The following is a 23222-nucleotide window of genomic DNA, read 5'->3' on the forward strand; positions in this document are numbered from 1 at the left end:
GGAATCCTAGAAGAGTAGGACGAGCATTCATTCATTCTTGGGAGAAGCTGCGAACCATTCAAGGTGCCAGAGAGACCAGCTGATTGGAATGAGGGAATTAGGGAGAATCTATGAAGAAAGCAAGTGCATTTAAAGCAAATTTGGCTATAAATTGGCGCTATATCTCGGTGGTAAGGCTCTTGCCATTGTTTGAGCTCTAAATAACATTGATATGACGATGAGGTTGAGTGATTAAGATATTTTCTTAGAGCGTTCAATCATTTCATGGGACCTCTCAAATGGTGGAACCAAAACTCTGTTTTCTCTGTTTTGGTGCGTTGCATGAATTGGAGATGGACTAAATGTTCATGTAGCCACCAGTATCATAGAGTTCCAAGAAGATTCGATTTTCTGCCAACACGAATTTATTGCGAACTGTACTAAAGTTGTTAGTTGATATTTACTCATCCATGGAGTTTAAACTATAGAAACAACATTTTAACAAGAGACAAGAGCCCAATTCAAGTTGAACCCAACAATGCCACCGGGAAACCCAGCTTGCTCATTATTCATAGCCATATTTGTCATAGTCCCGGTGACCATTTCGTCGGCATCCGTTTTGAAGTCAATTCGGAACGGCGTTCTCTGAGCTGAAAGCAACAATTAGAGTATGGAATCAATTTCTCATGACTGATTGCCTAGGGGGGAGGGGGGAGTCATTGGTTACTACGACATTGATTCCCTCAAAAATGAATACCCACGACATATGGCCCCCAAAATGTTCACCTCCCAGAAATGAGTTGTCAATAGGGCATATCAAGTGAATGAAATACAAGGAAAAATGTGGTCCGGCACCCTGATTTTGGGCATTTTTGAGAGGGAGAACTAGGACAAACATTTCAATCAACTCGCACCTTCCGTCCATTGAATTTTCAATAATTGAATGATTTTGAGTGAATTGTGTTAAAAAAAACCCACAAAATGAACATGTTTGGTGTAATTCAGTGAATGCACTATGAAATTGGCTCAATACCAGGATGCTAATTGCTTATACAAGCAGGGGAACTGGAATAAATGTCAAAATTCAATACATGACCAGTGCGGTTTGGCTGGGCATGTTGTCTTCAGTTTTACTCCCTGGAATAACGTCAGTTGTTTATGAACGCGTTAACTTGATAAGCCCTATTCTTTAGAACCAAACAGTGTTTCCACTCAGACTTTAAGTTGTAAGTGATAAGATTTTTTCTTCAAAACCAGCCAAATATCGCTCTATGATTGAATTTGATCCTAAATCTACCCAAGCCACTAGAAATGACGAAAAATTTGAAAATCAATCTCTAGAAAAAAAAATCAGATCTAGTCTCCAAGGATTGTAAATCCAACAAAAACACTTATCTGAATCGGAAAAGAAAGCACAATATCAGGAATGGAACTGCCTAGTACCGGGTGCGCCATATTACCGTTTACATTTGATTGTGGCCCCGATAATCGCGTCAATGGGAGGTCTGGCTTAGAGCCACTATAGTAGAAGAGTACGCGCATGAGATTTTTGGTCCCAAAGCGACGTTTCCATTGTACTGTGGTTCTTCAACTCACCCCCAAGGCGGCTTTTTCTGTGTTTTGTATTTATTTCATTGTTGTCAAACGTAGCAAGCAAATGAATGGGGTGCAAAACTTTTTTAATTTTATAGTTTCTACGACCGTAAAAAATAATAAGTTAGCTGAATTGGAAGGTTGAGATTCACAATTGATGCAACTTTAGCCCTGTATTGGTAAAAGTGATGCATACATTTGGTTAAACTACTATTTTCCAACACTTACTTATGGTAGAAGTAAGTGTAATTTCATTCTTTTTCATTTCCTTTGTTCAAAAATGTCAAGTTTGATGGAAATGAGGGTGGAGTAAAAATTGAAAGCAATGTTGAAAACATCATATAACAAGAACATTGACATTCAAAAACATTCACCGATACGAATTTGGCATTCCTGAATGGGCAGACACAAATTCTATACTAGTTTCCAACGCGCCTTCAGGCCCACATCCCTGCATCCGACCAGGGAGGGAACATTAGGTTAAATCAGGTAGAGCTTGATTACACATTTGAATCAACACTCGAAACATTTGTTTGAAGAATAAATGTAGACAAGTGAGCCAAAAAAAGGATAACACAAAGGTAATGAAAATAGGCTCCAACTATGAATAAAATCTTTCACCATCATCATTATAAACAGTTTACAAAACTATATTCAGTCACCCTTTTGTATCGCCGTTTCCGGATGATTAACGTTGTTCTCCACCGATTAGTTGGCGGTGCTTATTTCTAAATTTGTGGCAAAATGTTGAAAGGTTTAAATAGAGACTTTAAGGGTTATGAATATGGTGTTAGGTTAGGTTGGGTTAGGTTAGATAAGGTTAGATTAGGTTTGATTAGATCAGGTTAAGATTTAAAAAAGTAGCACCACCAACTAATCGGTGGAGAATAACGTTTACCTTTCCGGATCATGTGCTTTGAACTTCAAAACGTTTGATTTGACTGCAGGATTGGCAAAGTGAACCCTAAGCATGGCCCAATTCATCTCAGATCGGGGCAATGAAACTAGTCAAGCGGATCATCCCAGTCACTTAACAAAACGCACACAAACATATTTCGGTGAAACTATGAGTTTTTTATTGCATCCTAACATTACAAACAAAGTCTTAACATTTGCTATGACAAATGTTTTAGGAGCACATTTTGGCATCCCTGTGAACGCAGTCGAAAGCAGGGTTGCGTTATCAAGGATTGTTAACCTTCCGGCCCGACTAATTTGTCATTTTAAAGATCTTAGAGACTATGGATTTTTTTAAAACATGCACCCGATTCATTTTCTTGCTACGTTTGACAACAATGAAGTAAATACATAACACAGAAAAAGCCGCATTGGAGGTCTCATCATGCGCGTACTCTTATGCCATAGTGGCTCTTGTCTGCCTATGTTTTTTTCAATTTTGGCATGGGTTGCATGTGATCACAACCAACCACATTTGAGCATAATGCGGGTGTCAATCTAAAAATCGACAAAACTGCCTGTTAAACATGGAAAAGCTATGAAAGTGGTTTGGGGCCAAACTTGACAAAGGTAAAAAACTGCCATCAAAAGTGACAATAACTTTGGCACCATTTACATAATTAACAAGTTCCATACCGCAACCAGGGTATTCTCCGCATCTGGGGGCATGTGGAGACAAAGGCCTGTGCCACCAACTTCAACAATGTGGGCAAACTGAAGCCATAAGTTAGTGAGGCCTAGGCCTCCTTGTCAAGGGGTGCATCAAGAAGATTTTCACCAAACTTGTCCTTAGACGCAAGCTCTGTGTGTCCGTCACAGGCGGTGCATTTGAGAAATATAATTCTATGGCATATCCTTGAAACTTTAATTTAATGTGTTTAGCTCTCCGACTCAATATCGATGCATTCTACTTTTTTAAGTCTGTTAAAATAAATATGTAGACGATAATATGCCGCACCCAGTGATACAATAAAATTCTACAAAAAAATATACATTTCGGGAAGCAAACGTCTAAAAAGGAAATTAATACTTGTTTTTAGATCCATTCCCCTTGCCCTCTGAATCTACTCACTGCAAATGGATTGGTTGTTCTCGAAACGTTTGTTTCCGTTGTTTGAAACAGCAAAGTATCGACCGCAAATTTTAGAGAACGTCGGAACGCCTTCACCAACACTCCCGACCACAAAGGCATTCACGTCATTCTTGGGTTGGGCTCCTGGGATCTAGGATGAACAATCATATTGGAACCAAAGGCGGTTCAACTCTTCTTTGAGGCAAACACGGGATGAATGAAAATTGATCTTTTTTTTCTTCTCACATATGTGGCACCTTCGGAAGAAACTTTTGAACCCAACAAGTCAACACGACAATACGCACCTACTATCAGTTAGACCACTTTGAAGGATCCAATTCAAATCCAGGGTCTTGATTTGTTGCTGATTCATCATAGCACATATGTTGAATTTACAATTGAATGTAAAAAAATTGGTTACTTACCCTGAGATAGTCACTCAAGCAATCTTTGTTGTCCTCTGCTCGAGGTCGAGACTTGACCGGATTGCTGAAATGGACATCAAGTTGTCCTTGTCACGAAATGTACATCCCTCTTTGTAACGTCCTTTTAATAAACACACACCTAAGGCCAAATGATCCTTGTACCATATTCTCTGCCATTTTGGATTCTCCTCCAGCCACAACGGGCGCAAAACAAATTGCGCACTGACCTGGTTCCTGGCGAAAGCAAATGGAATAACATTGGTTCGAAAGATGAGTGGCTGAAACATAAGAGCATTCATTAGACCTGTCCACTCCTACACGCATGGTCATTGCATTAGACTCACCTGAGGCAGGGACTGCCATGCCACCTGGCACCACAGCTCCACCGCTCGGAAAATTGAAACTAGAATTTAAAACAATTTTGTATGCAATATTCCGGTTACTTTTTTTGCGGACTTCCTTACCGCTACTGGGATTGGAATCCCAGCACTTCAAGACGAGAAATTTATTCATTTTACTTAGCTTTTATTTTTATATATTATTTGATCGACCAACGAATTAGAGTTGGCTGATCAGTTGAGTTGATTTTCGTGAAAGTTTGTAATGATATGATAATGAAGACTCTACATAGTAATTTTACGTCTGCCAGGCCGATGCCAGACCGCCTATTGGCACTATGAAGCCAGAAAAGGATGATGACGTCTCCACAATTTTTTGTGTGGTCACTTTTACTTTTGTGTCTGAAGTATTTTTGCTAATAGATCAAATTCCAGTTCCTGATCATCTTAGTTGTTCATCTTAAATTCCATTTGTTTAATCAGACATATTCTTTTCTCATAAAAAAAAACATGAAAATATCTTTTTAATCCAGAAGAAGTTACTTTTGGACTTACTCTTGATGTTTTTTAGTTTTCCATTATTACAATTGATAATTTGAAACCTAAGCTCTTTGTGACCTGCAAGTAGTATCTCTTGTGGATTGAAACGTAGGCCAGTGACCCCTCAAAAATTTTGTGCTAACTTCATAAGACTCCTATTGCTTCAAGGACCCAATACTCTATTGAACAGAAGAAGTCATTTTACCTGCTAACAGTTCCCATCATGCCATTAAAATATTGAAGGCACCCAGGAGGACCTAAAAATGTATTGGGTAGGGCATTTTATAAATTCAAATCAAGACCATTTTTTCTTACCTCCCATGTCATTTGCACAAGCAAATTGCGTAACTAAAACCAAATCAAATCAAACTCCCAACTGAACAAATCTAAAGCAAACATTTCTTTAACTTACCTTTGATATCCCAATTTCTTGTTTCCATGCCTCTTGTGGTAAAAATGACTTGGTTGCAGGCATCACTCGCGTCCATAACCACTAAAAGACAAAATTTTCTTCTCATTGTGCCATCTATTACCTTACAAATCCGATTGTAATGCATGGCTAGCTTTGCTGGCCGGGCGAGGTTCACCCCTCCGACCCTAGCACCCCAAATACAAGATTTCGTCCCACTTCAAACAAAAGACACAACTTGCTCACCCTACATCCTCTGTTTACTTACTGTGTTGACCAGTGTTGGATCCACAAATTGTAGGTGATGACACGCCCCCTGGTGAGGTGATTGTCATACTATCCATTAGGCAATCGCCAATGGTTCCACCTACGATCAATCGTTTAAAAGTAAGCACTCACGTGTTGTGGTGAAGTAAAACATGGAAGATTGAATATGTAGGGGGCCTCAGATGACTCAAAAACCAACGCAATCTTACCCATGGTGCCATCCAATATGTCAGGGCCGTTTCTTCTCACAGTGGTTCCAACAGCCGGACCAGCTAATGTAAACATCTAAAAGGCCAAAATAAAAGTTAGAATATTGGCACCAGCAGATACCTACATTGGTCGAAATTATGGATTACAAGAAAATCGAATCGAATTCGGCAAATATCTGGAGCAGATCTGCAGATGGTATACACACAAGGACTAGGAATGGGTGACATTCCGGGTGCCATTCCATTCATCATCAAAAACGAACATTCTTCAGTGGAGGTGGCGCCACAGGCCAAGGAAACTAAAAATGAGCGCATGTTATGAATTAACAAAAAAACGTTGTGGCAATGATACCTTACCCTTCAACTATGTCATGTTCTTCTTGCAATTTTTGCAGACAATTTATATACATTTAGAGGGTTTTAACAAGTGTATCACATTTCTACCTTTTTTTAACTATTACAAAATCTCTAGGTATCAGTTTGGATACAACGGGGGAAATTTGGAGCCCAAACTAATAAATTAGAGCAAGTTTTTCTCGTTACTCAGCAGCTTTGAAAAAATTATCGGCTAATTTGGCTTCAGGTACTTAACATGTGAGCCCCTAAAATCAATTAAAAGTGTTTTTAAAGACTAAAGCTCGGCTTTCGGCTTCAAACATGTTGATCTTTTCTTTGAGCTAAAATGACCTAAAGCAAGCAACTCAAATAAGTTCCATGTTTTTTGCAAGACAAAAAACTGCCCAAGTGGGTTTGGTTATGATATTTGAAATACAATTCTCATTAGAACTTGGTGACATGTTTTTGGCTTCTGAGACAATTTAAATGAATCAGACGTAAAGACTTAACTTCAGGTCCGCATGCAATATTGACATCGTGAATATCTTTCAGTGTTTTGCTTGGTTTTCATGTGTGGCCATTTTAAGCCTAACTTAATAGATGATTGACTCACAAGTGCAACAAACTCCGAATCCAGCTGCGCAAGTCCCAGCGCCCATTCCGCCTCGGCTTAAACATTCGTCGGCTAAAATAAAGCGACAATGAAATATGAGAGGAAAAAATAAGCCAGGAATAATTTATGTCATGATAATCTTTATTTTTTTGTTTGGGTGCACGTCGCCCAGCTAACCAAGCCAACCATCACATCAACTATCCAAATTCCGATAGGCAGTGTAGTAACCGATAGCGGAGTGTTTATCAGTCTGAGGGTGTGGTTAGCGTCTAAAAGTTTCCATGAGGAAGGTCGGGGAGGAGATTTGAATCAGGGATCTCTCGTATGCTAGGACACTGCGCTAAATACTAAACCACGACTTCTCCCTTCAGTTTGGCAATTTCTTTGATTGACTTACCCATAAGGGCAAAAAGCACTAGCCAAATTCAATTAAGCTTTAATAAGGTCTCAATTCAAATGGATACTACTTTGAACAATAAATGTCTCGCACATTATCTAAGCAAAAATAATAATAACCATTACTGTTACAGAAGCATCAATAGTGCACCTCTAATACCGAAGCAAGTGGTAGGTACTTTTCAAGAAATCTGTCCCTTGAGTGGAAATCGTCTAATGCGAAAGAAACAACCCCGGATCAATTGCCTGAATGGTACTTTGAATGTATTGTAGCGGCCAGCTTAATCAACCAACTGATTCTCTGTTCAGAAGAGAGTTCCTTGCAGTTTCGGAGTTTGGTCCTTGGACGTTATTCAGTATGAAAATACGCTGACCGGAGTGGTAAGTGGATGCTCATTGGGAATAACGTCCAAGCCTTAACTCCGAGATAAGAGCGTTTAAGAAACCAGCCTCAGAACTCGTTGTGTTCGGTTGCCATGGTATCATAATCTGAATGAATAAAATAACAAATGAGAATTGACGTTCACGAAATATGAACTGAAACCAGTCACATGGATGGATCTATTGATCTTAAAAGAAGAAGCTAGTCGCAATGGGGTACCCCTGCGTGGTTTCGTGAACGCAAATTTTGAAATGCGACGAACTAAATTTTATCCCATGCATTTCAAACTCTACGTTCACGAAACTATCTGATAGTAGCAGTAGGTGCAACTGGGTACAAATCATACCTCAAAATATGAACTCACGAAACCACGTGGGGGTACCTCATTAGATTATTTCAAGGAGTGGACTGATAGTACTTACGTGTAAAACATGCTCCTTGTCTCCCTGCAGTGGTATTGCAGGGTCCGTTCTGAAATAAGTTTATCAAGCTTGTGAAGCACGAAGATTTGGCTAGAGTGGAACCTAGTGTTTCTATGCACATGATAAGCAATTTATGTAATAAGTGATGATTTAACAGTCACATCTTCAGCTTGGCCAATCTCACAAAGCTTTGATTTTGCCAAAACGTGATATTTATATGGTTGCTTGTCTGCCTTGAAGACTATTCAAATTGATATTAACACGGCGTTTTTTTCCTTATTTAAAGTAATCTAAACGCAATAAAAACCCAGGGTTGGCTTATTCCCCAGGACAAGTAGAAGAAATCCGGGGACAATTTAGTACGGCACCCTGTCTCTATGTGGAGGGATGATTTAAACAAATGTTACAGCCAACTTGCATTGTGATCCAACTATCAAGTGCTTTGTGATTAAAAACTAAAAAAACATCGTTTTTGCGTGGCTCTATACTAATCTGAACTAATATCTTGGCTCAATATCAGAATATGATATTTTTGTCAAAAAGATGGTAAATTGAAATAAATGGTAAATTCAGTGTTTGCCCGATATAGGTGCAAAGTGACGCACTACGTTTTTCCTTGAATTTCCTTACTTCACTTAGCTAATTAGTGGATTTATGTTGGAGCTGGTTAACATATAATTAAATAGTAATCATAATGATAAGGATTAGAATGCATTACCACAAATTGGACGAGCTGGAAGAAAGAGAACACTAAAAACGGGAAAAGAAAAAAAAGTTTAAGGAAATCAGAAAATTGCTGGATTTGATGTTATGACTTTTTGAAGTTGATTTTTAAAACCAAACTTCAAACGCGATTGTACCAAAATTAAATGGCAGATCTGAGAAAAGTGGAGAACCTGAAGAAACCTCAAGATTGTCAAAGAGCTAACTTCGCCCAGATGACCAACTAATGTGGCTAATTTCCCAATGAGTCCAATTCATTTAACAAGGGGACACCAGGCAATCGTTAAATCTAGAGCTTTAGTTGAATCCTTTGGGAAAATCAAGAACATTAACCTTCAAATTGGAGCAATATCAGAAAGGATTACGACATCGGAAGTGAGATCTCAAGGATTTGTCACTGCCTTTTATCAATTTAAGTTTGGGGTTCATGAGGGCTCACTTCTCAGACATTTTCCGTTTCTCGCGTAAAGTGTTCAATGTTTTTAGAATTGGAAGGTCCTTTAAAAGGAGCTACTGAGAAGGAAAAGACGAACCATACAGTGCTTAAATTAATAAATGAGGAACAGAAACAGTGACTTATGTAGACGACAAAAGCTGAATAAAACTAGGTGACACATTGTAAAATGATCATTGAAATAACATGGTAAATGTGGATTTCAAATTAACCACTAAGGATTAGATTGTGATTGAAGCCCTCCCTTTAGTTTTCTGATTTGGAATGCTGCACATCTCTTTGTCAATGAACATAAAGATTTTTTCATACTGAGAAACAACTACGAAATACTTCAAACTCAGACATTGCCTGGGATCGAAATTGGCATCTATTGGCATCCTAGCAAATCTAAAATCTAGCAACCTAAAATGCGATCGAACCATATATAGTCTTAGGATAGAACATCCAATTTGCTAACCCTGTTTTTGAACTCTCTTGTGACTTTAAAGAAATAATTTGTTTCCATCAGTTCTAAGTTTGGATTGAATCTATCAAAACAATCACCAATAATTCACTGCCACTTGATTAATTGCGTATTTGAAGCAAAACAGTTCACATTACGATACTCTGATATTACAATCACCATTACCTTTCACCCTTGGCCAAAAACTTAACTTAATGCCTTGAAGAACTTTTTTGTCCCATGTATACCTTCATGACTTGTCACTCATTTGATGAAAGAAAAGTTCGAACATCAATCGACCAGAGGGTTAAGATATCCCTTGATCGAAAATCTATCTCAGCACTCAAAAGAGGGTCTAAAGCTTTTGTAAAGTCTGACAGAAATTGAATAGCACCTTGCTTTTGTTCAATGAAATAGTGAATTACATACCTTTGCTTTCTCGGGAATTATCAGTTAGTGTCTTATTTCTTCGTCCACGTGACAACGTGACATAATATAATATCAATAATATAATAGCAATAGCATTAAAGCCTGTGAAAGTAAAGAAAAAACACATTTTTTCGTTAAGTAGTCTTTGAGAACCAATAGATTTCCTTGACGCTAAAGTCCTTTACCTGAAATAGTCTTCGACATGGTTTAAGACGAGAGATGTTTGCTCTTCCTCCGACAGATCTAAACTGAAACTCAAATCTTGACATCCCCGCTACTGGGCCATTGTGAATTTTGCACTTTTTTCTCTTGCTTTATTAAATTGTTTTACCGAGAGGTCTGCCGATTACCCAACAGACTCTTTCCGATAGGCTGACCATGTTATTCGCCACCTTTAAAGCCAAGCCCAGGACTCAAATACTCAGCAATCCTCATCAAATATGACTGAAGTACCCATCAACACAAAGTATAAATATTTTATTTTCTATTCAATTATGGGGGTGAAGCTGACTAAATTAAGGTATTGAATAGTCACATCTGTTTCATGCTAATGGGTAAAACAATTTGTACAAATTGGCAAGATGAAATTCAAACCTGTCAATCTTAAACTCCTAGGCTTTTAAGCACCCTATTTCAAAAAGAGAATTGCATTTTTCGTACTGCAAGACTTTTGGTCACAGCTCTTGCTTCCAGTTGTAATGATGCTTTATATATATATATATATATATATTAGATAAAAATAGTACATTTATTCCATCGCAGGCGACAAAACTGCTCGTAAGGATATTTCTCTGTCACTTCAATGTTTTTCCGTTGAGTTAAAGCATGAAACCATTATAATGGTGGACTAGGAACATAATATTGACAATGTAAGATTGTTTTTGGTTTAGAATATGCTCATGTGCTCCATACAGGGGTTTTCAGGTAACACCAAAGATCATTCTTCAAACAACGCATTCAAGGTTATGCAATAATGTTCATTAAGCCTGAAACAGAACCCAAAAAGCCCTGTTTAAATACACGGTGACGGTCAATCTATCCTAAAGGGTTTGTCGAACAATTTATGTGCACGCAAGCCAATGCATAAGATCGAACCAGACACACATTTTCATTCATGAGACGGCCAAGATATTAAGATTATATATTCAGAATTTGATTTGCGTTATGTCATGAGTCATGACCCCCTGGATAGCAGAAATGGGACGGGCGTTGTTAACCACAAGTGAGTTATAGGCAAGACGAGCATTGCCATTGCAATATGTTGTTCTCCAATATTTTTCTTTTCAATTGCCCTTTTAGACTTGAAGTGGTTCATTTTTTGTTGGTGACCTAACACTCTTTGTTGTACTTTCCCTTTGCTTCCTTCAATTACACATTAGAAATATTAGAAACTAACTATTTTCTTCAAATTTCAAATGGTATGTTTTGAACAAGGCCTGAACGAAACTACCCAATTGATTTCAAAATTGAAGTGAGTTTTCCACAAAAGCGGGTCTTCCCATAATTAAGGAACGAGCTCTTTTAATAACATAAAGATAAATCATGCTGATCTCAAGAATTTGTGAAATTCTGCCAAGACAGGTTGAATTGTTACAATGGTTATAGCAATTCAGAATTGTCGGACGAAATCTTCACCTGCAAGCAAGTGAACCTCTCCATGAAATGCATTAAAGCGAATGGGTTTTTGAGCCGGCAATTTTGTACTCGAATTCCAGGCCTACATATTACATGTCTTGGAAAGCCCTGAATTACATTTTTTTGCGGACTTCCTTACCGCCACCGGGATTGGAATCCCAGCAGTTCAAGACGAGAAGATTATTCATTTTACTTGACTTTTATTGATATATATTATTTGATCGACCAACGAATTGGAGTTGGCAGATCTGGCTAATCCTTGAATATAAGGTTGTTCCGGAATTTTAGTCAAAAACTTGTCCAAGTCTGACTTAAATCCTGCTACTGGATCAACGCCTACATAAGCCCTACGAATATTTGAGGGCAGCAAATTGAACAATGAAGGAGCCCGAGAAAGAAGAGAGTTGGACTTCATTGTTTTAACTAGCCTGGATTCTGGAGGGCTTGAAGGTGCTCTCAAAACGCACATTAAGCCTCTACGGTCACTACAATTGACCCTAAATCCTGGGTTGGGACAAAGCTCATGAATGCTTTTGAAAACGTACAATATCAGATACCTTTCGTACCTTCTCTGAGTACTGTACAATCCCAACCTTTCTAACCTCTCCCAATACGAGAGCTCTCTCATATCTTCAATGTTCCTAGTAAAACATCTTTGGACCTGCTCGAGCTTTTGCAAACCTGCTGAACTAATTGGAGCCCAAATGGGAGAGGCATATTCAAGATGCGGCTGAACAATCGACTTGTACAGAGTTAGCATCGTGACACTATCTCTGGACTTAAACGTGCGATATATCCAACCACATGTTTGAAAAGCCTTACCAACTTTCAACTGGATATGCTCATCGAACTTTCCATTATCTTGGAGGACTACACCTAAATCCTTCATGGATGAGACCTGCTCAATGTCCTTACCTTCATCATCTAATAGTGGAGTGTCTAATGGCGTCGACCCAAAGGTCATTGAGCGGAATTTCATTCCATTCAGTGCTATGTTACTCGCAGCAACCCAAGAGTAGATTTGGTCTAGGCCAGACAACCAGAGTTTTGGCCATTCCTACTAAATACCAATTTTGTATCATCAGCATAAGAAGAGATACTGACATTACGACTACCAAGCCTCTGAAGCGGAGCAATGAAGATAATGAAAAGGAGAGGACCCAAATTGGAGCGCTGAGGGACACCCGACTTGACATCATGTATGTCACTAAGGGATCCCCCCTCAACCTTAACTAATTGTTTCCTACCACAAATGAAACTTCTTAGCCAATTGAGAACCTTGGACAACCGTTGGACAAATGAAATGAAAGGAGAGTTCAGTAACACTCTTTACCTCTCATCCTTGGCAGATCAAGGCGGAGAATCGAAACGAAACTTTGATCATTGGTCAACAAAGACTTTTCGTAGTGTGTCTCCTGGGAGGTCATTTGGCGTTATTCTTTAATGCATTCCAGTCATTTTTAGCGTCATGTGTACTTACCGTCCAACAAACTTTTTTATCGCTCGGACCGCTTTGGCTCTTTCTTGGCCATCTTTCTGTCTGTGTTTTGCTGGCGTCGACAATAATTCATGTAATGTACCATTTTGGACCAAGCTTTGGGAAAACCATTGACCTAGTCTCTAGTAAATAAAGAGCGTGAAATCATATTCATAGGGATCATGAATACATTGGTGATGGGCACTAATGGTGATATTAAATCATTTATTCATGAGTACTCTGAAAATCAAATTTAAAGTTGCGCTTCAATTAAATTGATGCGCCCTGAAGTGTGACCCAATGTGCTCCCACCTTGAACTTTTTGAACTGTCACTCATGGTCGGTCATTACAACAAAGAGCATGTTGGGAAATGCATCAAATTCGTTCGTTATGATATACGGTACAAGTTTAGCTGGTTTTTAAAGGGAAATCTCATGTCATATCGTTTTTTTACAATACAATGGAACCCGCTGATATCGTCGCCGTCGGGACCGAACCAAATCGACGATATATTCGGATTGACGATAGGTATATCTGGAGTTTCTCACGTATAAGCAAATAAATCTTAAAGTGTTTCAGTGATATTTAGCTCATAATAAACTGCAATTTTTGAAACTCTATTGTGATTTCCAAGGAAATTATCAAGGCTACTCTGCTTTCATTGCCTTCAAAGCCAATCTCTGATCTCCCCTTGAGAAATTCCGACATAGTGGTTCGAGGAACCCCAACCAGTTTTCCACTTTGGAAGATCATCAACGGGGGCTTTTAAAAGAGTGTCCTTATTTTTGACTGAAAAAGTATTCCGTCTTGGAGGTACTCGTATATTCAAACTCCGGGCAAATTGAATTCGGCTTGAATAGCCACCAATTGAGCAAGCAGGGTGATCGGATTCTTCTGCGTTTTGCTTTTGCTTTCAAGACCAAATTGACAAGGGCAGTTTTTTTATTCCAAAGAACAAGCTTATTCAGCTTTGGTGCGTAATCAGAAATGAAAGATGTTTTTGGAAAATAAATGTACTTGAAGAAAAGCTCTAATTTTCACAACTTTCTCCCCAAATTGGCACAAATTTATCTAAAAAAAGTCCCAAATTGCAGAAATACTAGTAATATTGAGCTGAGATGGCTAAAATTGCATCATAAATTGCAGAAACATGTCAAATATTGTTGATTAAATTTAAAATTTGCAGAACATTCTAGGATATGATTTTTTTTTGCAAAACTTGCACTGTTTGGTGGATGCAAGTTTTGGCCGGCCCTAGTTATCATCCTTTACTGTAAAGCACAGGGTACTTCATTAAGCCCTCTTTGCCTCGTGCAGCCCTTTGCAGAAGTATGACCTTCGCACGTTCTACCCTGCCCTCCCACAAAAGTCCTTCAATCATCTTGTGAGTGGAGGATATTCTGAATCTTGTGCTTCATTTAGCCCTTGTATTGAGACTGTCTATCTGACTGCGGATGAGCAAATAGAATAGAACAAAACTTTGGTATTGTACGCGTCCTGAGTTTTGCAAAAATACTATTAACCGTTACAAGCACCGTTAAAAAAACGAGAATTGATGTTTTTACACAAGTATGCCTTCTTGAAATCCTCAGAAAGATGGAATTTGACAACACATCGATCAATGATAGGGCAGTTTCCTCGCCCAAGAAATGTTCTCCGTTCGATTTTCCTCCCCAACCTTTCTAAAAAAAAGCTTTTAGACCCTAACCACGCCCACAGACAGGCCACCCCACTAACACACATGACACGGCCTATAGGATTATTTTACGGAAGGTGAAATGGTTGGTTTGCTTTTCGGGACAAGGTTCACCCATCAATATGAAAATAGTTTTCAAAACTTGAGGCAGCAAATGTTTCTATCAGTTTGTTCTGAAATATATAACTCACTGTTTTATCAAAAAGCTACCTCGTCATTCACTTGTGGTTGATCCTCTTTGTTTCCTGATGGCAAAATGAATTTACATTAACCCAATTCATGGCCAAGCTGAAATGGCTTCTTCATTGTCACATATACGTTGTCTTCGTACAGCTTCATCGTCTTGTGTTTTAAAACATGAACTGGAAAATCTTAATTCGGTTATACCGTAAGTTAATGAATAGCTCAATGTACGAGTAGCATTTTCATTGTTCACAAAGCACATAACTTCCAAGCTTTTGCTGGGATTAACAAATCAAGTGTGCATGCGCAAGAAGGAGCCACATTGGCTAATCAAAAATGTAATCTAGACGAGTGTGGTTTGAGATACCAAGACTACCATTGTCTCTTTGATTTATGTCAAAGTCCATATGAAAGACAAGTCAAACAAAGGCACAAATGGCAAAGTGCCTTCTCGTTATGGACAATTGATATTAGTTTAAGAGACATCGGTTGTTCATGCATCTCAGGCCTTACTCGTGTAAGTAGATAACATTTTTGATGAATCAGTGTGACTACCTCCTGCGTGCCTGTGATTTGTTAATACGTGCAAAAGCATTCGAGTCTCATTTAGCAAGTATTGCACGAAGGTTTGTTTATGACCTCGCGTCTGCAAAAAATGCACACATCTCGAGAGCAATGGGCTAGATAGTCGTTGGATTTTATCCTCGGTACTTGATTTGAATGACAAACCCCCCCGATGCGTTTGCAATTCACTACTATTGCCTTCTAGCATGGAGCCCAAACATTGCTTTATTGGAGACACACCGTGAAGAAACTTCAATGTCGCAATTCAGGTTTGCTCTATGCTACCAGGTAGTAAAAAACGTGGATTTTGAATAGTGCTTAGCTGAATGTAAAAGAAAGGTCTTTCTGAGAAGGAAACGGATTCAGTTGGCAATATTCAGTTGAAGGGAATCTATCTCACGGATCTGATACAAGCATAAGGAGACATGGGGGAAAAATTGAAGATCTGTCTATTAGCGCTATCTATCTTAGGAGCAAATGCATTGGACTTGGACATCAAGGACAAGAGTTCCAGACTCAAAAGTAAGTTTGTCCGTTTTTCGATGATTTGGGCATCAAGATGTTTAGATTCATTGTTGAAAAAAAGGTATCTCGGTCAGTATGCTACTTTTTATCCAACTGATTCTTCACCAGAGATATTTCTTTAGAAGCATTTAGTTTGTCAGCTGTCAAGTATGTTGCTAATGGGATGTGTTATCATTTCAGAGCAATTCGGCCTTTTCAACGTGATCCAATTCGACAACCAACCCTGTCAAATAGCGTCCAGTAATTCTGTTTCGGGAACGTGCTTCAGTGCCAGCGATTGCCAAGCTCGTAGCGGTTTGGTTGATGGCAACTGCGCTTCAGGTAATGGAACACATATTAGAATCGCAGAGCATTTGCTTTCGCCAAGCTTCTTATTACAAGCTTGTTCTCCAAAATTTGTATTCTCCGGAACAATTGTTTGCAATAACAGTACGTTTAGAGTCCAGATTTTAGTGCAACTAACTAATGCTTCAAGATTGTTACTCAGGCCCTTTTATTTTACACATGATATGTTGCCCTCAAAATTCTGATGGAATATGTAGACATCATTGAAGTCAGACTTGGACCAGCCTTTGATCAAAATTACTGATCGACCATTTATTCAAGGGCGATTCGGATCAAATATCATATGAAAGTAAGTTAGATAAGAAATGTACTTTTTCCGTGCTTGGGATTCCACTCTAAGCAGGTGTTAAAAAGTACGCAAAAAAAGACAAAAAGAAACACTTATGGTAAGGCCAGGGCGTTTTGTGATCAAATTTGACCAACTCTTGATGTTTTGGCCTGTGAAGGGACGGACATATAAGCAAAATGAAATGAAGCAATGCGCCTAATCCCCACTAAAATCTAATTAAATCTTCAATTATCGGATGAGCTGTATTTCAAACTGATACTGTTCTGTTCGCTGCTTGATATCAGAACACAATTTACTCGAACAAGCCAGCAACTTAAATTAAATGAAAAGTTTCATCAATGCATAGTGCAATTTGTCGCAGCAACTTGCCTCCATTTTAGGACAATAAATTCAATTTTGTTTTCCACTTCACTTTACAAGGTAAATTGTGGGCTAGTCTAAAAATATCAACGAGCTCTTAACGCATAGATGAATCATGATACCTGAAGACTATTATTGCTGATGATAGTAATGCTCACATCCCAATTTAATTTCCTCACAGGGATGATAGGATAGTCCAAAATTTGTCTCATGCTGATAGACAAATTTTCTAAATCTGATTGGCAAAGTTATTTTTATTCAAAAGTTATATGTAGCTTTGAATGGTTTATTTGATGATGGGTATTGGCCAAATACAACTTCGACGTATAATACTTGTGTTCTGTCATTCATGAACAATGTTATTTTCTTTGATAGGGTTCGGAGTTTGTTGTGTCTTCATGCTCACTTCTTGTGGAGGAACAGTAACACAAAATACAACGTTTGTGAGGGTACAGTGCATATGAAACGACTTATTTCTAAAGCATGTGGTGGACAATGTGGACAATGTTTTTTCCTTTGTTTCACAGAATCCAGGTTATCCTCAATCTGATACATCAGGGATTATGTCTTGCACTTATACCCTCAATCGAATCGTGAATAGTAAGATGATGACCAAAGAAACTAGTTGTAAATCCATAGATAAGGTCTTTAATCTTCCCTTTGTTTTTTTATTTTAGACGTTGTCCAAATACGGTAAAACATTTTGTTTTACTTCCCCTAATACTCTTGTCCATTACAATGAAGTGATGAGTTTTGCCATGTTCAGTTATGTTTTCAATCAAACATTTTTGCCTTTTAGCTTAGATTTCATTGATGTGGTGACCAATGCGATGGGTCCATTGCCAGGTAAGAAAAACTTTAATTTGAGTGCAAATACGATTTGTGCATTTAATTAGAACATGAACCCTTGGAGCCTGGATGGGCTTTAAAGAATTGAAATTCAGCGTAGGAGTGTGTCATTTTCCAAATAGGACTGGCCCCGGGTCACTATGGTACAGTAATTTAAAATTTTAGCCCAATCAAACCAGTGGATCAAAAAATATGCCCTCCCAAAGTCTGATAGAATGCAAATGGTAACCTATTACCATAAGAAATGCTAGCTCATTCATGCTGTGGCCTTCTTTGTTCTGCACTTTGAGAGGGTATAACTTTTGATCCAGTTGTTTTACAACAAAAATTTTAGTGACCTTATGCCACCCTCGTTTGAGGAAGAATACAAGGAATGTATTGACTTAGATCAGGGTGGTTGATTTTCAATTTGGGCGTCCCAGTCCAGATTATAGATGTTCATGATTGAAGTTAGACCATACTGTTAAAACAAAGCCAATGGTGAATGGAAAAGTTTTAGCTTGCGGGTGCTAAAAAGTTTAGGACTGAAAAGTTTATTAGTTGTCATCAGTTTCATCCACAGGAAAGGATTTAAACATTAACAGAGTGGAACACAAAACTGAGAACTCTTAATGCTTGACCACAAGAGTTGTTTCCCCACTCATCTATTAGCTATGTGAAATACCGCAGAATCCAATTTGCAGCACATTTTTTGAAATGTGTTGACAGGCAGTAGGGGGCATTTTGCTGTCACATATGTCTATCACATGACATTAAAATTGGCAGTTGGAAATTGCTCTAACTTTTTGCCGTGTGTGATGATTATTCGCGATAGTCCTTGGGTGAAAACGTGTTATCAGTAATAAACGATCCATTATCACACTTATTAACAATTAAGAAAATGTGTGACTAATTGTTCATCTTTTTCAGCTCTGAAACAAAATCTAACTAACTTTAGCAATTGCTGGGTCATAAAATTTCATTTTACTCTCAAATTGAAGGGACCCAATTATAGATCTTACTCGAGCCCATCAGGTTTAGGCAAGCAACATTACAACTTTGTTCTCTTCACAGTCTTTATGCAAGCTTAGGAACAATTATCTATCTGTTTTATCTGGCGCCAACATTTGGAAATATTTGATTGAGAAAGATAACAAATTTTCATTAGACGAGGGCAAATCCGAATCAAGTATAATCGATGCATGGTCAGTGAATCGTTGGTTGGTTACTCTGTGAGCTATTTTGGTATTTGGTAGAATATAACATCAAATAATTCATCAACGAAATCAGCCACGATGGATGACCATTTTCTGTATGATCTTATGTGGATTGATAAGCTGAGATGGAATATTTCGGACACTTATGCCAGTAACTAGAACAAACAAAACTAATTGAGGGTAATGCAATACGTGCCAAGGACTAGCATTTTATTTTGTCAATTCATGACGGACTTCTTTCTTAAGACAGCTAATGAAAAATGAAATGTTGTTCGACCCCATTCTTAAAGACTCGACTTAGGCCAATTTCTCCAAACTCGAGTAAAAATCAGTCCTCTTACCCTGCACGGAATATGGTTTGCGTTCTGTACTTCAGAGGGCGCTTTGTGAGTCAGCCCTTACCAAATACAGGGCCGATTGGGCCGATTTCTCTTCTTTGAATTATAATACGTTTGTGTTGCTTTTGGCTAATTCTATCAAAATCCTATACACAATTAGTGACCCAGGTGACATTATGTCCGGAAAAGAAATCATTTTCATGGCATATCACGTATAGTTTATTTAGCAATCCACAGCGGCTCTTCCCCATTTCTTTTGGGCAGTCTGAGTCGCATTTTCTTTGGATCTCACCGGGTTGTGCAATTGGCTGAGCGCTTGATTTATGAAATGTAGAGAGAGTGCTTTGATGAAAGGGAGAGAAGAACACGCAAGAACACACAGAGGAACCATGATTCAAGACGCTTAATGGGTTCCTACACTAATCGAGTTAACTGATGTTGAAATAGTCGAAAACATATCAAATAGTCACACCTTGCAGATTTGAACACATGAACAAATAAAGCAACCCACCAATCCAAAATACGAATAGCGAAAAATAATGAACTTTCCTTCCCTCTTCTCTATTCAAGTCACCTCAAATAATCCCCGTTGATAATCCTCGTTCATATAATTGGTCTGTTAGAAATCTTGAGTAAGCTTGACTGCTTTACATATGAGTATTTTAGGTGCTTGCGGAGGAACGGCCGATTCCATAACCGTAACGAGCCCATTTTCAGCGAGTGCTAACGCCTTTCCACCCACAATCTGTGGAACATTGACTGGACAACATAGTGAGGCAAAACATCTGATGAAAATCCAATAGACAAGACACTATTGTCCATGTTATTCTCTCATTTTAGTGTATTTCGAAACCGGAAGCACTGGACTTATTGCCGGCACAATGACGATTGCGAAAGGCACCACAGGCACCACAATGACGACGCCTGGAGTTACAATGCCCATGCTTGATCGACGGTTCAATATCCAAGTCACTTATTTAACGCCAGGCCTTTTAATAAGGTATTTTGCTTTCGCCGTCATAACCAGACAATGGCGACGTATTTTTTAAGATGTCGATAGCAAAAAGAAGAAAACCACATTCCTAAGTCTTTAACAAAAAATAATACTGATTACATTTGCGATTAGTTTCTTCTTAATAACACCATACAAAAGTCAGGTAGAGTGAATATCTCGATATTATCATTTGAATTCGATGTAAGGCACTCATCAAATAATTCACCTCTTTCTTGTTTCAAACCAAACCATATTTGCTCTGTCCAATTTTATGAATACAATGTGAGAAAAATTGTCGCAAAAGAATCCCAAACGATTCTAAGGTCGATATAAACTTTGTTCATTTTATTCTAATCCATTTGCCTTCTAGAGCCCCGCCTGGATGCACGCAGTATTTTACGGAATTCTCCGGCACCATTCAATCTTATAACTTCGCAGGTGGACAACTTCTTGAAACCCAAATGTATGATAATTGCATTCGTCGTCATCCAGGTAATACTCAACGGCATGTTTCACACCATGGAGGTTTCATACTTTCATTCGTTGCAACAATTGAGTGCATGCACCGAAAAATGAACCTGAGCAAAACATTCGTAAGTATCAGGGCACAATAACTTATGGTTCCCAGCGTCTTTGTAGGATTTTGTTCATACCGGGTGATGCAGTCAAACCCGACGTCATTCAGTCTCTCTGGCGATGCCAATGTTATAAAAGCCATGGTAAGGAAATAATTGTTGAGCTTTGACGACAATCTCTGCGTCTTAATTGCGCCTCATCGTCATGTCTTCTTGTGTTGCAAATGCAAGAAGGAAAAGGATGGTGATAGAGTTCTTCATTATATTACAAGAGAAGAAGGGTCAGGTTGAGCAATTACTTTTGTCGGGTCCCTCCGTTGATGGAATTCTTAGATCTAATCCAAACTTGGATTTCGGAGACTAACATGACCATGGACGAAATGAGACTGAGCTCAATTACGAAACCTTAGGTCCATGCCATTGGAAGCTGACTCCCCTTGAAATTAATGGATTAGGAAATATTTATGAAATCACATGTAGGAATCTAAAGTAGATGGGCAGATTTTAATTGAGAAACTAATCAGCTAGAAAAAGAGCTGAATTTCTAACATCTAAATCGTTTCCTGGTTTTGAATGTCCTCTATTTTCCAGGCCAAATGCATGGGGAATAACCATATCATCATTCCAAATGATGTCAGGAAGACCTCAGTGGCTTATGATAAAGCGACGAAAACCTCAACATTAATGTCGGTGTCTTTCGGTGATTTGAGATGTGGACAAATCCTCAGTGCCTTCGAGGATGATAGCATGCCTGGATCTGTTCAATGTAAGTCCAAATCTAAGAAAAAAGGACATAAAAACGAAAAAAAAGTTCCTCGGTATTTTAATTTGCTTGACCTTTAGGTCAGCAGCACCACTAACTTTGGTCAAGGCCAGCGATATAAATGGTATAATTCTAAATGTAATTTGTTTGATCGTTTTAGCTGACTTGAGCTTCCCTTTGACCCTTGGTGTGAGGACTTTGAGAGCCACTGATCAATCAAAAACAGCACTCCAAATGAGGAAGGGGTTCTCTGTGGATTACACTCTTGTAGCTTGTTGAATGCATTAATTACTTAGTTGATGTATCCATACTTGAAACTAAAGTAAACGCAAATAAACTTTCTGCCAACACATTCGCATTGACCGCCTATAAAAATAGAGTAAATCTTGCTGAACGTAATTTTGCTACACGTAATTTTGTCATGAATGAAGGATATTCAAACCGACGCCTTTCCATTTCATAATTCTTACACGCAAACTCAAGACATTATGGGATAAAGACCATAACGACCCATGTCAATGTCACAGGCCCTAAGTAAAAAGATGTAGAAAAAGAAGAAAACACCATTGTTTGCTTTTCACTTTGAAAAGGGCACTTTATTTGACATCAACTCTTCTCTGAAACCAATAACAACTAGTTCGTTGAGATTCGAATACCAGTAATACGTAAAATGTAAAATAACCCATTGCCCTCTTATCGGATTCTCACAATTGATTCCACTCAATTGATTTTTTATCATTGTATGTGGATAAGCGCCACAATAAGCTCTTCCTTGGGTTTTGAGCCGTGTACCTTTGATTGGTGGGATCCCATCCACCCAAACTGTCATTTTACGATTATAATTGGGGTGAAGGGTGCTTTCAGCTAAAAATAAGACATTGGTGATGGTATATCGAGATCCTAGATCCACAACAATCCATTCGCCATTAGGAGTACCATACGTGGATTCCCAGAAACTGCCCAATCCAAAAATATCCCCATCAACCACCTTTTCAGGACCATAGGCCCCCCGTCGCAATGAACTGGCCACGGTGCTCTTCAGGGTGGCCAAATTCCCCTCAACATATTGACAATAGTATTTGGAGACCATATCTGTAGGATCTACTTTCTCGTATAGCTTCGTGACAGGATTGAGCTTGACCCATTGAATTGATCCAGCGTTAAAATCCCAGATTCCACATCTGGAACATCTGGAGATATTTTGGCCCTCTTCCCATTTAACGAGTCCTAAAGTCCAAACTAAACGCTTGGTGCCTTCCCCATAGATTACTTCTTGAGCCAAAGATATAAATCGAGGGGCGGTGGCATTTCCAGACACATTGGACATTTGTTCCATGAACTCGTCGGAACTTTCCATGGGTAAAATTCCGCCAAAGCTCAAGCATGTCTTCATGGCCTCAAGATAAGTGTGATTGGCGATGATTTCCATCAGAAAGACCTTGGTTC

At 38.6% G+C, this 23222-nt stretch overlaps 2 protein-coding genes across 5 annotated transcripts; one reads left to right on the forward strand and one right to left on the reverse strand.

The window, feature by feature from the left end:
• Positions 1 to 372: 372 nt before the first annotated feature.
• LOC131877755 (uncharacterized) lies at positions 373 to 10236 on the reverse strand. Of its 4 annotated transcripts, XM_059223523.1 has the most exons (16): positions 10172 to 10236; positions 9987 to 10088; positions 8657 to 8688; positions 7939 to 7987; positions 6739 to 6810; positions 5937 to 6088; positions 5790 to 5865; positions 5582 to 5680; positions 5317 to 5397; positions 5220 to 5252; positions 5110 to 5161; positions 4371 to 4429; positions 4166 to 4304; positions 4027 to 4090; positions 3602 to 3752; positions 373 to 629 (listed from the first exon to the last, which is right to left on the reverse strand). In XM_059223523.1, the coding sequence occupies exons 1-16, from the start codon at positions 10188 to 10190 to the stop codon at positions 478 to 480; spliced, it is 1332 nt and encodes a 443-aa protein (XP_059079506.1). In that variant the 5' UTR covers positions 10191 to 10236; the 3' UTR covers positions 373 to 477. The 4 variants fall into 4 exon arrangements, with proteins under 4 accessions (XP_059079506.1, XP_059079505.1, XP_059079507.1 ...); XM_059223522.1 differs by having other exon boundaries at positions 9987 to 10205; XM_059223525.1 differs by lacking the exon at positions 8657 to 8688 and having other exon boundaries at positions 375 to 629; positions 10172 to 10190.
• Positions 10237 to 15922: 5686 nt separating this feature from the next.
• Positions 15923 to 22128, forward strand: LOC131877757 (uncharacterized). The gene is made up of 12 exons (XM_059223527.1): positions 15923 to 16064; positions 16248 to 16388; positions 17437 to 17510; positions 17589 to 17661; positions 17739 to 17754; positions 17861 to 17907; positions 20111 to 20215; positions 20285 to 20444; positions 20809 to 20930; positions 21078 to 21157; positions 21605 to 21779; positions 21937 to 22128. Exons 1-12 carry the CDS (start codon positions 15968 to 15970, stop codon positions 22053 to 22055), a joined length of 1209 nt encoding a protein of 402 aa, XP_059079510.1. The 5' UTR covers positions 15923 to 15967; the 3' UTR covers positions 22056 to 22128.
• Positions 22129 to 23222: the final 1094 nt, after the last annotated feature.

The sequence above is a fragment of the Tigriopus californicus genome, chromosome 3 (genome assembly GCF_007210705.1).
Source record: "Tigriopus californicus strain San Diego chromosome 3, Tcal_SD_v2.1, whole genome shotgun sequence".
Classification (NCBI taxonomy): Eukaryota; Metazoa; Arthropoda; class Copepoda; order Harpacticoida; family Harpacticidae; genus Tigriopus; species Tigriopus californicus.

Excerpts from the sequence above, each read along its gene's own strand:
- LOC131877755 (XM_059223522.1), bottom strand. The coding sequence starts at position 10,113 with ATGTGTTTTTTCTTTACTTTCACAGGCTTTAATGCTATTGCTATTATA. Across the intron at positions 5,162-5,219 it reads TTGTGCAAATGACATGGGAG|GTCCTCCTGGGTGCCTTCAA; the intron begins GTAAGAAAAAAT and ends ATACATTTTTAG. Across the intron at positions 4,305-4,370 it reads CATGGCAGTCCCTGCCTCAG|CCACTCATCTTTCGAACCAA; the intron begins GTGAGTCTAATG and ends CTTATGTTTCAG.
- LOC131877757 (XM_059223527.1), top strand. The coding sequence starts at position 15,968 with ATGGGGGAAAAATTGAAGATCTGTCTATTAGCGCTATCTATCTTAGGA. Across the intron at positions 16,065-16,247 it reads CAAGAGTTCCAGACTCAAAA|AGCAATTCGGCCTTTTCAAC; the intron begins GTAAGTTTGTCC and ends TTATCATTTCAG. Across the intron at positions 21,780-21,936 it reads CATGCCTGGATCTGTTCAAT|CTGACTTGAGCTTCCCTTTG; the intron begins GTAAGTCCAAAT and ends TGATCGTTTTAG.